The following is a 12190-nucleotide window of genomic DNA, read 5'->3' as shown; positions in this document are numbered from 1 at the left end:
ATGGTTGGCCTCTTGTATTTCCTTCTGTTATCCTCAGGCTGGGTTACAACTGGAGAGTCATGTCATAACACACAAAGTCAGAGCTATGGCAGCTTCAGTCATTTCCTTCACTCAACACCTATTGATGAAATCTGTAAAGCTGCTACTTGGTCCTCAGTTCACATATTCACATCACATTACTGTCTGGAATCTTATTCCAGACAGGATGTTCACGTTGGCCAAGTAGTATTGCAAAATTTATTTTCCTAATTGCCAAGTATTCCTCCATCCCATTCTAGTAAGCTAGGGCGTCCCACATGTGAGAATATGCTGCCTGCTTGTCCTGGATAAAGCACAGTTACTTACTGTAACAGGTGTTATCCAGGGACAGCAGGCAGATATTCTCACAACCCACCCACCTCCCCTGGTTGGCTTCTTAGCTTGCTTAACGAACTGAGGAACCATGCGCTTTCGTCGGGTGGAAAGGCACTCATAAGAATAGCCCTACTGGGTCAGACTAATGGTCCATCAAGCCCAGTAGCCCATTCTCACGGTGGCCAATCCATTCTCACTAATACCTGGCATGCACGCTGCAGGCTATTGTAAACTTTCTAAATTTTTTAAATGGCGTTGCACTTTTCAAGTGTCTGTACCAGAGCTCCTTGGATGGCGTCACCCACATGTGGGAATATCTTCCTGCTGTCCTTGGATAACACCTGTTACGGTAAGTAACTGTACTGTATAACTTTACATTTAAAAACTGCCAAATTTATATCTTCTAAATTATACTTCTATGAACACTAAACATGCTGTTCATTAAAAATTGTTTTGCTTCAAAAATAGTATGTTCTGAAGCAACTGTTTTGTATATTTTTTTAAGTTTACTGAATAAACTCATTAAATTGAAGTCTTAATTTAAGTGATTGTTTACCATATATAAAATTGAACTATACAGTGGTATTTCTTGCTGTTCACCATAATATCACAGACTTTTTGGGATGTTGCCTTTCCTTGCAGCTGACATCAAAAAGTGCTAAAATTGGTGACCAACTCACTAAAATCCTCATTCTTTAGCGAAGACATGGGATTCCCGTATGTTAGCTGTTACTTCCCACTAGCCGCAAATCTGCAGAAAGGTATCACTTTAAACTCTTAACTACTCCCCTTCTGCAGTGGAGAACAGCTCCCTTTTCAGTTTTTCCTTTTGAAAGCGAACTCAGAAGGTGTGTTTGATCTGCTCTGCTTCTGGTTTTTATCTTACGATATTTTTGCTGTCAGTCTTCAAACTTTTTTGTACATGGCTTTGGTGCCTGAAGGTCCCCTCAGATTTATTTTGGCCTGGGAGCAGCAGCCCATCCACATGGGACTGCGTTCTTTCCCCCGGCAGTCTCATTGAGTACCTGAAGAGCCAGCCTTCTTTGTGTTTCTTCAGGATCTCTGGATCCATTCCCCTAGGAACTGCTCACCTGGTGATTCACCAGATGCTTGAGCATAGGCTGTGGGGCTCCCTGTGTAACAACCCTCTGGGATCTGGCTGTAAAGATTCTCCCCCCCCTCCTCCCCACACACACACACACATCACAAGGACTTTGGGGTGGGACTCCGTGGTTAAGGTCCGCTTGAAGGCAACCAGATCTCCTTCGACAGACTTGAGCTATAGCTGTCTTTGAGACAAAAATCCTTTCCTTGCAGGCATACTGATTTAAGCTGACAGACAACAGTAGTCACAGTGTTTACTCCCATTATTCCCTAGGGGGGAAAATTGGGGATCTAAAAAAATTAGTTTTGAGGGTTAAGGTTAGGTTCCCCCCCACCTCCAAAACCCCTAAATCACTTTTTTATTTTGGTTTCAATGGGTTATTTTTGTGCAAATTTTCTGGCAGCGGCCATCTTGGATTTTTAGTGATTTGTACTTTTTTCTAAGTTGTATTTTCTGCCTCAAAACACCTCGTGCGTAGGGATTATTTGTCATGAATGCCCCAGTTCAGACTATACCCAATTCCTGGTTTTTTTGCAGAGATGTAGCAGCTGAGGAGTGACTGTTCCATGCGCAGGAGGAAGGGGTGAGAGCTTCAGGCTCAGCTTCTAATTAGTCCTCCAATGTGTTAGAACACAATAAGCCCTGGAAAGCACAGCCGGCAAGGAAGAGATCTCACTTGGAGACAGCAAGTAATGAGGGGCAAAATGTAAGCGCGTTGTGGTGGAGGAGAGCCTGATTCTTCAGTCTAGGGCCTTTCAGGCTTTTCTGACATCAGATTTTTATAGAAAGCATATTTACCAGGTCCAGGAAGAGCAGCACTGCTTACAGGTGTATTGGTTCCGCCTCAGGGGCTGCTTTCTCTCAAGCAGGCATCTCCGTCTCATACCACACCAGATCCCAGTGTCATTGACCCTTCGAAGCAGAGCTGGGATGATTGAAGTTTCCATGCCCTTATCACATCGCTCCTCCATGTCTGTGGATGATTTAAGATCTCTTTTGAGATCTGAATGTCAGGAGGCAGGAAAGGCTGCGGATCATGGTGATGATCCCTCAGTGCGTCACCTTTTCAAATTAGCTTTTGGTTTCTCAAGTCCTTTCTGATGCTTTATCTGTGTTGATACTCGAGGCCCAGCTGCTCACCACCTCTCAGTGCTCCATTATGAGTGGCACTAATGCATAGATGTCCTTTTTTCCTGTTCATCAGTGGGAATCACTTGAAGACTTTCTGAAGGTGGCCAAGGCTATGTCTAACTCTATCCTATGGCTCCAAACTTCAGAAGCTGTGCAGCCGAAAGTAGATTATGCAGTAGCGCAAATGAGCAGTTGCATCTCTCTAGTGAGGGAGGAGTGATGCTGAAGGGTCGCAAAGGACTATAAGGTGGATTGGTCCTAAAGACAGTTTGAAGCGCTGGCTTTGGATATCAAAGATGTAGCAGCTGCCCTATCATACCAGAGTGCAAACTAGTTTCTCGGAGCTTGGGGACGCCTGTCCCCACATGTTTAAGGAGGGTGTGAATTATGTGGCTGATGCTTTTTATATCAGAGTCCTGAGTTCTACTACTACTACTACTATTGATTATTTCTATAGTGCTACCAGACATACACAGCACTGTACAGAGTCACAAAGAAAATAGTCCCTTCTCAAAAGAGCTTACAATCTAAACAGACAAAAAGATGTTATGGATATAGTTAGGGGGAACAGTTAATATGCTGACTGGGTTGGTGGACAGTGGGGAGTAAGGTTATGGATTGAAGGCTCATATATCAGGGGTCTCAAAGTCCCTCCTTGAGGGCCGCAATCCAGTTGGGTTTTCAGGATATCCCCAATGAATATGCATGAGAGCTATATGCATGCACTGCTTTCAATGCATATTTATTGGGGAAATCCTGAAAACCCAACTGGATTGCAGCCCTTAAGGAGGGACTTTGAGATCCCTGTCGTATATAAAAAAGGTGGGTTTTCAGTCTGCTTTTAAACAAGGGAAGGGGCTTCGCGGACAAACTCAGGTAATTTATTCCAGGCATAGGGAGCAGCTAGGTGAAAGGAACAAAGTCTAGAGTTGGCAGTGGAGGAGAAGGGTACAGCTAAGAGCAGCTTATCTGAGGATTCTGGGAGGTGTATAAGGAGAAGAGAAATATTGAGGGGCAGCAGAATGAACACACTTATAGGTCAGCAATAGGAGCTTGAAATGTATGTGAAGGTGGATAGGGAGACAGTGAAGTGATTTATGGAGAGGGGTGACATGAGTGTAGTGAGGTTGGTAGAAGATGAGTCATGCAGCAGAGTTTTTCAGGGGGAGAAGTGGCACTGCTACAGCACCAGGCAGAAAGGCACCCACGCAAGCATTATGGGGACAATTTTCTAAGATTTAAAGTGATATTACACCAGACAGTGTCCATGGGAGAATGTATACCTGGTGTCTTAGGAGAATATCTGCTACAGGTATCTGTACTTTTCCAGATCTAGCTACAAAAGTTGCCAAATGCCAATGCACAAAAGTACACCTGCCCTGACAAAAATGTAAAATATCTGTGTACATTGCAGCTACAGCCACACTAGAGCTCTGGGGATGCCTATGCATAGATTGCATAATAATAGGCAAATACTTTCCATGTATATATTTTCCATGTACATATGTGGTCACACAGTTTTATAAAAGTACATTTCTGCATGAAAAATAAGCTTTACATGTTGAAATAATAGAATTTTCAAAAGGAAAAAAGGGCAAACTAAACCCAAAAATGACTGACTGCTCACAAAAAAAGAATGGCAGCCCCCCCCAAAAAAAAAATAATAAAAAATATATATATACTTTTTATTATATAACAATTTTAGCCAACAATTTAAAAACTCAGCAGGCTGATGGAAAATAAGCTACAGTAGAATCTCAGTTAATCGGTACTCAGTTAATTGGCACTCTCACTGGGGGAAAAATACATCCTGTGAAATAAGCAGTAGCAGTCCTGAACCGTGAACCCCCTTCCCTCCCTCAAGCCCCAAAGCAGTAGAAGTGGTGGCAGTCCTGAGCTGTGAACCCCTCCTGCCCTGTAGCACCAATGCGGCAGTGGTCCTGAGCCGTAAAGCACCCTCTCTCTTGACATCAGAGGAAAGGCCCTGTCAGGGCAGGCCGTGAGCAATCTGTTTTGAGCGCTGCCTCCATACCAGCTCCCACTTTGGGGTAGGAAGGGAGGGAGAGAACAAGCGAGGGGTTCACAGCTTAGGATTGCCATCTACTTCTATTGCTTCAGAACTTGAGGGAGGGGAGGGAGCTTTGTGGCTCAGGACCTCTGCCGCACTGGTGCTTCGGGGTGGGAGGAGGAGAGGGAATTGAGATCTGGGTTAGACAAGGTTTCTAATACAGCACTCTCAATCAACCAGAAAAACCAGTTATCTGGCATTCACCAATCTCAGATGGGTGCTGGATAACTGAGATTCTACTGTTTACATAAAAATGGCTTAGAAGTGTGAGCGAGCTATATTAAAGGGGAAGAGAACTGAGAGACTGAAGGATTGCAGAGAGAGAATTAAGAGGACCTAACCAAGAAGGGAGGTTAATAAGTAAGGGAATTCATAGTCTGAGAGTAGCAACATGGGAGTCGGCAGAGTTTTTCTGTGGATTTAAAGTGGGCTGTTGGTTTTGGGAAGAGGTGCGTTTTGAGGAGCTTTCTGAAGTGCATGTAGGATATGGATGTTATGACCATTTGGCTCCATTCAGGATCCTTGGAGGCAGCTTGGTATGATAGGAGTCTGTTGATGAATTTCTTGTGGGTGTATCCATTGATTGAGGGGAAGGTGAAGAATGACTGAGGTTGAGTGGATTGTCCAGGTCTGTAGTCTCTAGTCCAGCCAATATATAAGGTTAAGTAAGCCAGGCATACTTTGGCACTCATGTGTGCTGCAGGGGCACATGGATCAGTTATACAAAATCTATTCTGGATCTAAAGCAACAGCAGCCACCGTCCTAAGAACAAAAAGAGAGTATCAAATACCATGGAGAAGAATATGGTAAGGACAAACATAAAAATCAATAAAAGAAAAATTCTAATTAATGTACTGTAAGATATAAATAAGAATAATACTGTTTTAATAATCATGATACAAAAACAATATTCCTTAGTAATCAAAAAGAGTTCCCATATATGACCCACTCCAGACAAACTTTCACCTTGCTTCACTTTGAAATTATGAAACATAAATAATGAGCTACCAATAACCTAATAGCAGAAGAAAATGAAAAAAAATAAAGAAAGGAAATAAGGGGCCATTTTACTAAGCTGCTATTAGCGGTTAATGAAGGTCTCACTGTGGTAGAAATTAGCATGAAGCTGCACTAATAACATAGTAGCAAAGTAAATGACAGCAGATAAAGACTTGACCTACAATTACATACATTAAAATTTCATGATTAAATTAAAGTGTCCTTTTTCTTTGTTTCTTGGCCATAGTCTGCCCAGTACTGTCCTTAGGTTCCAACTAGTGGAGTTGTTGTCAAAGCTCACTCTAGCCTATCCAAACCATCTCATCATTTGCAGGATTCAGACCATGAAAGTCTGCTCAGCACCGTCCTCATGTTCCAAATTGCTAGAGCTCCTGTCGAACCCCTCCCAAGCCCCTTCTAAACTGAATTGCCATATAAGGGACACAGTGTGCAAATCTGCCCAGAATTGGCCTTAGTTCTTTAATTTATACCATTCATATTCTAATTAGAGATCCTGTGTTGATCCCACATTTTTTTAAAATTCTGTCACTGTTTTCTTCACCACCTTCCTCAGGAGGGCATTCCAGGCATCACCACCCTCTCCATGAAAAATAATTTTCTAACATTACTCCTGTCTACCACCCCACAACTTCAATTTATGCCCTCTAATTTTACCAATTTCCCTTCTTTGCTAAAGATTTGTTTTTATATTAATACCTCTCAAATATTTAAATGTCATATCACCCCTGATCCTCCTCTCCTCTAGAGTATACATGTTCAGGTCTTCTATCGTCTTTTGCAGTAAGAAAGCAGCCCAGATGACAAAAAGCCCATGTTGGCTGCCTAATACAGAAGTGAATGGGAGCAGGTATGACATGGAGTCAAAGGAGTGGTTAGCTGTGACATCTAGCACATTAGTCACCATCGATCAGTAGCTGTCATGACTGGCGATAGTACAGCTGCACTTATCACCAACTTAAGAGGAAGCGGTAAGTGAAGCTGCACTACCAGCAATTCAGTATGTAGAAGGCCCTAACCCTGATGATAGGATTGGATCACCCCACCCTCCAAGCATGTCTGAACCCCCCCCCCACCCCGCCATATTGGATCCCACCCATCTGATTCCCTGAAGGCTCTTCACATAAATCCAATCCCCTGCTCCCCACATACACATCTGACACCACATCCCCTTCTGCCTCAATGAAAACTGCTTCAATATAAGTTCCCCCCCCCCCCCCAACCCCCAAACCTACTCAGAGTCACCACTGGTGATCAAATTGGTCTTGGGCAGGAATAATGCCCTTCTGCTGCTGCCCAGAGCTTGGCCAGGATTTAAAATAGTGCCAATGACTCTAAGAAGTAGCCTCGTGGCACTACCCTTAGGGGATATCATTCCACATGGGCAAACTTTGGAAATCTTTGTCCTTTATTTTATTTTGGGGTCCTTTCTCTCTCTTTTTTTTTTTTTTTTTTTGGAGGGGGGGTTCTGTTGCAATGTTCTTGGACTGTTGAAATTGTTTTGTTTTTACCAGATCACTTCCCTTTGGCCCCAAATGCTGATGCTGTATTTGTGTACTGATGCTGTGGCATTCCTGTGATACTAGGTGTTTGAACCCTAACCCTTTTGATGAACTACTATTGTTCTCTGTCTTCTACTCCTTTACATCAGTGTTCTTCAACTTTTTGACACCTATGGATCGGCAGAAATAAAATAATTATTTTGTGGACCGGCACTGGTCTGCGGACCGGCAGTTGAAGAACACTGGGCTAAGTCGTGCCCATCTCCACCCAATCTCTGCCCCAGACCCTGCCCCCATAATAGTACTAATTGTAACCATTTTTTGCTATTCATTTTTTATACAATATAATCGTATTAACACATAATGGTTAACCACAAAATTTTAATACACAAAGCACACTGTATGTTTTTCAACATTCATTCCTACCAGAAAATAGATAACCCCATGCAAATGCAGGACCAAAAATTAAAAGTACTAATATTCACAAACAAATCCTAAGATGCAAGACTCTCTGCAAGCAGTACAACCCCCAAAGAAAAACAAACAAATGCATTTCTTCCTGAACAGTTAGGACAGACAATTAGGGCAGATGTAAAATCACTAAATAAAAAAAAATAAAAGCATTTCCCCTAACGTTGTTGTCTCTCTCTCCCTCCATGTGCCTTGCCTTCTGGCCTGCCCCCCCGGTGTTAGCTTCAGGCCGGTACATGATGCAATCAACACAGGGTCTTTGGGCCAGCTCCTTGAGTGCTGCATTGCACAAAGCTGTGGGAAGCGGCTCCTCGCGCGCATCCCGCACCTCATCTGGAAGCCTTTCCTCTGACATTGCAATGTCAGAGAGAAAGCTTCCGGGTCAGGCGTAGGTCACGGGTAGGAGCCGCTTCCCACAGCTTTGTGCACTGCAGCACTCGGAGCCGGACTGAAGACGCCGCACTGATCGTACCGAGGACCGGTGGCTACAGAACAATCTCTTGGGCCCAATGGAGGTGCCGGCCCTGTGGACCGACAGAAAATTTCATAAATGCTGCGGTCCATGGACCGGCGGTTGAAGAACACTGCTCTATATCATTCAATTTCATTAGGTCTTTTGAACTGTCACAGTCTTCGAACTGTTATTAGTTAAAGATTTGCTTATGAAGTGTGGTCTTGATGTGCTATGTCTTACAGAGACATGGCAATGAACCATATTTCCTCCAGTGTCTTCCTCTAAATTACCAGGTTTTTCATTTTCCCTGCTCATGGAGTAAAAGTGAAGGTATTATTCTTTCCCCTTTGTTTTCTGCACTACTTTTTCTTATCCAGAACTTTGGGGTTTTCACATTTTCTTTCCCTATTCTTTACACTTATTGGTCTATGATCTTCCTTCTCAATCAGCAGAACAATGGGATGCTATGATTCAATCTATTTCTGACACAAAGAGAAAGCACACTGGCCTGCAGACATGGTTAGTGTTTCAGCAAAAAGCCTGCGTCAGGTGTCTGTATAGAAGTACCGGTATGTCCCTTAAATACATCCAAGGAATCAAAAGTAGCAAAGTCTTATAAGGTGGAGAATCCCAAATGCTTGAAAAATTCTCACATGAAGTCCACAACTAAACCTTTCTTCATATAAGAAATTTAAAATACTGTTGAATACTTACTTTTTACGATCTGGCTTATGGTATTCATGCAGATTCTTCTGATACCTGACGGGAGTTGGAGTGGGCAGCTTAGTTGTTTTAAGCCTTTTCTTGGTATGGATGATTCTGTCGATATAATATTATAGTTCCTTTTCTTTTGTTATTATTTTAGTCACTGTGTACACAGTTGTGGTATGTTCATTATTCTAGCTGATATATCAAGATTTTAATAAATATAAAAATAATGCCCCCCTAGTGGCAGTACTGTAAAACCACCACTAGGGGTAATCAACATAATTTTGGAATCTTGGCGAGGCTTGGGCTGAAATGGAAGGGTCCTGCCCAGGATCATTGGATCACCAATGATGATCCTAGTTAGTTTCCAAGAGGGTTTGGGTAAAAAGATCAGGTGCTAGATGCATGGCTACTGGAAGATAGGGTCTGTCACAAGTGGGAGAGGTCTGGATTGAGGGGTATAGGGGAGTTATGTGAGGATTTGAATGGAGGTGCTAGGGAGTTGAGCATGTAGATTGGGGGTGTTGGGGTGTATCATGGGAATCAGAAGGGTCCTTGATGGGAGTATTGAATGGATCAGAATAGGATATCAGATGGTAAGGGATAGAGGATCAGATGGTGGGGTGGGGGCTAAGAAGGAGGATCAGGGAGAGTGGGAAAGCTTGTGGCAGGACTGCATTTTATTCATGGGCCAATAGCGCAGACCCTCTGTACTGTCAGCCCAGGCATGTAACATACCCCTCTTTTACGAAACTGCGATAGCAGTTTCTAGATTGAGGAGCCGTGCTGAATGGCCCGCGCTGCTCCCGACGCTTATAGGAACTCAATGAGCGTCAGGAGCAGCGCGGGCCATTCAGCAAGGCTCCCCACGCTAGAAACTGCTATCGCAGAAGCCATAGCATCTGTGTCCTGTGTAGCAGATGTAGGGTATTTCTTCTGCGTTAACTGTAGAAGCTTTGCACTTATCACACATGAGGTTTTGCTGCTGATATGCAGTAAGTGCAAAACTTACTACACTTTAGTGAAAAGGCTCCAAAAAGAAAAAGAGAAAGTGTTAGGAAATCACCCTCAACGCTCATTAAAAGGGACAAATAGAACAAGCCTAAAGAGAAAACACCAGGCTGTGATATCAATTTTATTTTTTCTTAAAATTTTTTGGGTTATTTTCAAACCTGACATTCCTCTCTTTTACTGTTGATAATAATTTTCATAAATAAAATATCTTTACATTTATGCATAGAGCACTGTGTCAACCACTATGGTAAGAAACATCTTCTGCTCAGCTGAACAGGATTTGTTAGACAGCATTGTTCCCTTTGGGTATGTGATTTTTCCTTTCCATCAATAAGTATCATGGGAACTTTTGTATAGAATTCAATCATCTCCTCCACAGAATCAAATTTCTGAAACAAAAATGTAATAGATTTGTGTAACTTTTTGGTATACATTTATCCATCATTAGAAGTAAAAAAAAAAAAACCCAACAACACAAAAATGTCTTTCAAGGCTTGTTATCATTTTACTCTACTTCATACAAAACTATTATTTCTAAATAAATCTGCACAAATAATAATGCAGTTTTACCCTATTTCACAGCAAGGACAATGACATAAGCTACTTCATTTTTGCTGGCTTTTACAAAGAGCTTTGCAGAATTTACCTTCCTGGCCCATGGTAGAAACTTCTACCATGGTTTGTAAAAGGAACACTTTACTTTATTTCATCAAATATCTTTATTGTAAATTATAATGTAGGATTTAATTTTTTTTTTTTTTTAATTTATACAATTTTCAATTTTACAAGCATATACATCACTTGTTACAGATCAAGAAAAATAGGTTTATAGATATGGGGTATAAAGAAAATATAACTCTTATTTAGCCTATAATATGAGAGATCAAGAAAATAAGTTAAACACTGAGGAAATTATTAAACTAGTATAATAATAATAATAATAATAATTTTATTTCTTATATACCGCTATACCATAAGTTCGAAGCGGTTTACAAAGAGAGTCGTGCCGGGAGAGGGTGCAGTGTTTACAGCAGGAGACATATGTTTACAACAAGATACATATGTTTGGAACAGGAAATAAGCTAGGTATTGGAACCAGGGATTTGAGAAACATAAACTTTGTGGAAGAGTGTGCATAGTAAGTCGGAATTACAATGAATAATATACAGTGAAATTACAATGTGCATGAGATAATGGGGGAAGTTTACAGTGAGAAGAGGATATTACAAAGTGAGCAGGAACAGGAGATGATTACAATGCGATACAGGATAATACAAAGTGAACAGGATATTACAAAGTGAACAGGAACAGGAGATGAATACAGTGCGATACCGGATAATACAAAGTGAACAGGATATTACAAAGTGAACAGGAACAGGAGAAGTTTACAATACGATACAGGTTAATACAAAGTGAGCAGGTACCGGGGAGGTTTACCATAAGATAAAGTAAATTACAGAGTGGACCGGTACAGGATGTTTACAGTAAGATACAGTATATGAGAGACGGCAAAAGATATACCTTCCTATTACCGCTGGCAAATCATATATCATCAGGTACGGTTACCGACCTTTCTCTCGACTCAATAAATTCTATAAGTTGTTTAGGCTCAAAAAAACAGAAAGTTTCTATTCTGATAGGTAACATAGGGTTGAATTTTTAAAGCTATAGTCAGGAACTGCATGGGTAAAGAATCAGGGGTTATGTGAGTATAATTTTTTCTCCATGTGGACTTACAGCAAACTAAAGGTCTGTGTGTAGGGGGGGGGGGGAAGAGTAATTATTAAGGTATGGTAAAAGTTGGGATTTTAACTGCACCTTAATTTATTGTAGTAGTGATTAACCTGCAATATCACCACTTTGCAGATTAGTCATTCATGTGGTACATGAATAAAACTGCTTGCAATCAACCACATAAGCAGCATTATTCATATTGCCCAGAGCATCTTAAAGAGTGGATCAATAATAGCTGAACTGTTCTTTTCTTCAAAGCTCCCATATATAGGGGTGGGCAATCATGGTCTTTAAGGGGCACAACCAAGTCGGGGGTTCAAGATTTCCACAATGAATATGTATGAGATTAATTTGCATGGATTGCTTCCATTGTATGCAAATCAATCTCATGCATGCTCATTGCAGAAATCTTGAAAACCGGCTAGGTTGTGGCCCTCGAAAACCACGATTGCCCACCCCTGTCCCATATCATAGCCTCCTCTCTCTGGCCTTCCATTTCACAAACCTCTTCCACCCTCCCATAGACTTTCCTTCAGGCCTAACTTTTCAAGACTCTGAGTCTAGTGGGGAGGGCAATGTAAGTAAAACCCTAATGTCTCAATCCATCCTCCATTTTTTGGAGCCATATGGT

At 41.7% G+C, this 12190-nt stretch overlaps 1 protein-coding gene across 1 annotated transcript in view; it reads right to left on the bottom strand.

The window, feature by feature from the left end:
* Positions 1 to 9723: 9723 nt before the first annotated feature.
* The window catches only part of CLNK (cytokine dependent hematopoietic cell linker), a 95410-nt gene continuing 92943 nt past the window's right edge, over positions 9724 to 12190 (bottom strand). The window contains exon 15 of the mRNA XM_033959478.1: positions 9724 to 10214. Coding sequence (XP_033815369.1) covers positions 10068 to 10214 — 147 coding nt within the window. The 3' untranslated portion in view covers positions 9724 to 10067. The remainder of the gene's footprint in view (positions 10215 to 12190) is intronic.

This window comes from Geotrypetes seraphini, chromosome 1, assembly GCF_902459505.1.
Source record: "Geotrypetes seraphini chromosome 1, aGeoSer1.1, whole genome shotgun sequence".
Lineage (NCBI taxonomy): Eukaryota > Metazoa > Chordata > Amphibia > Gymnophiona > Dermophiidae > Geotrypetes > Geotrypetes seraphini.
The sequence above is the reverse complement of the archived record's forward strand: the minus strand, read 5'-3'. Positions and strand labels throughout refer to the sequence as shown.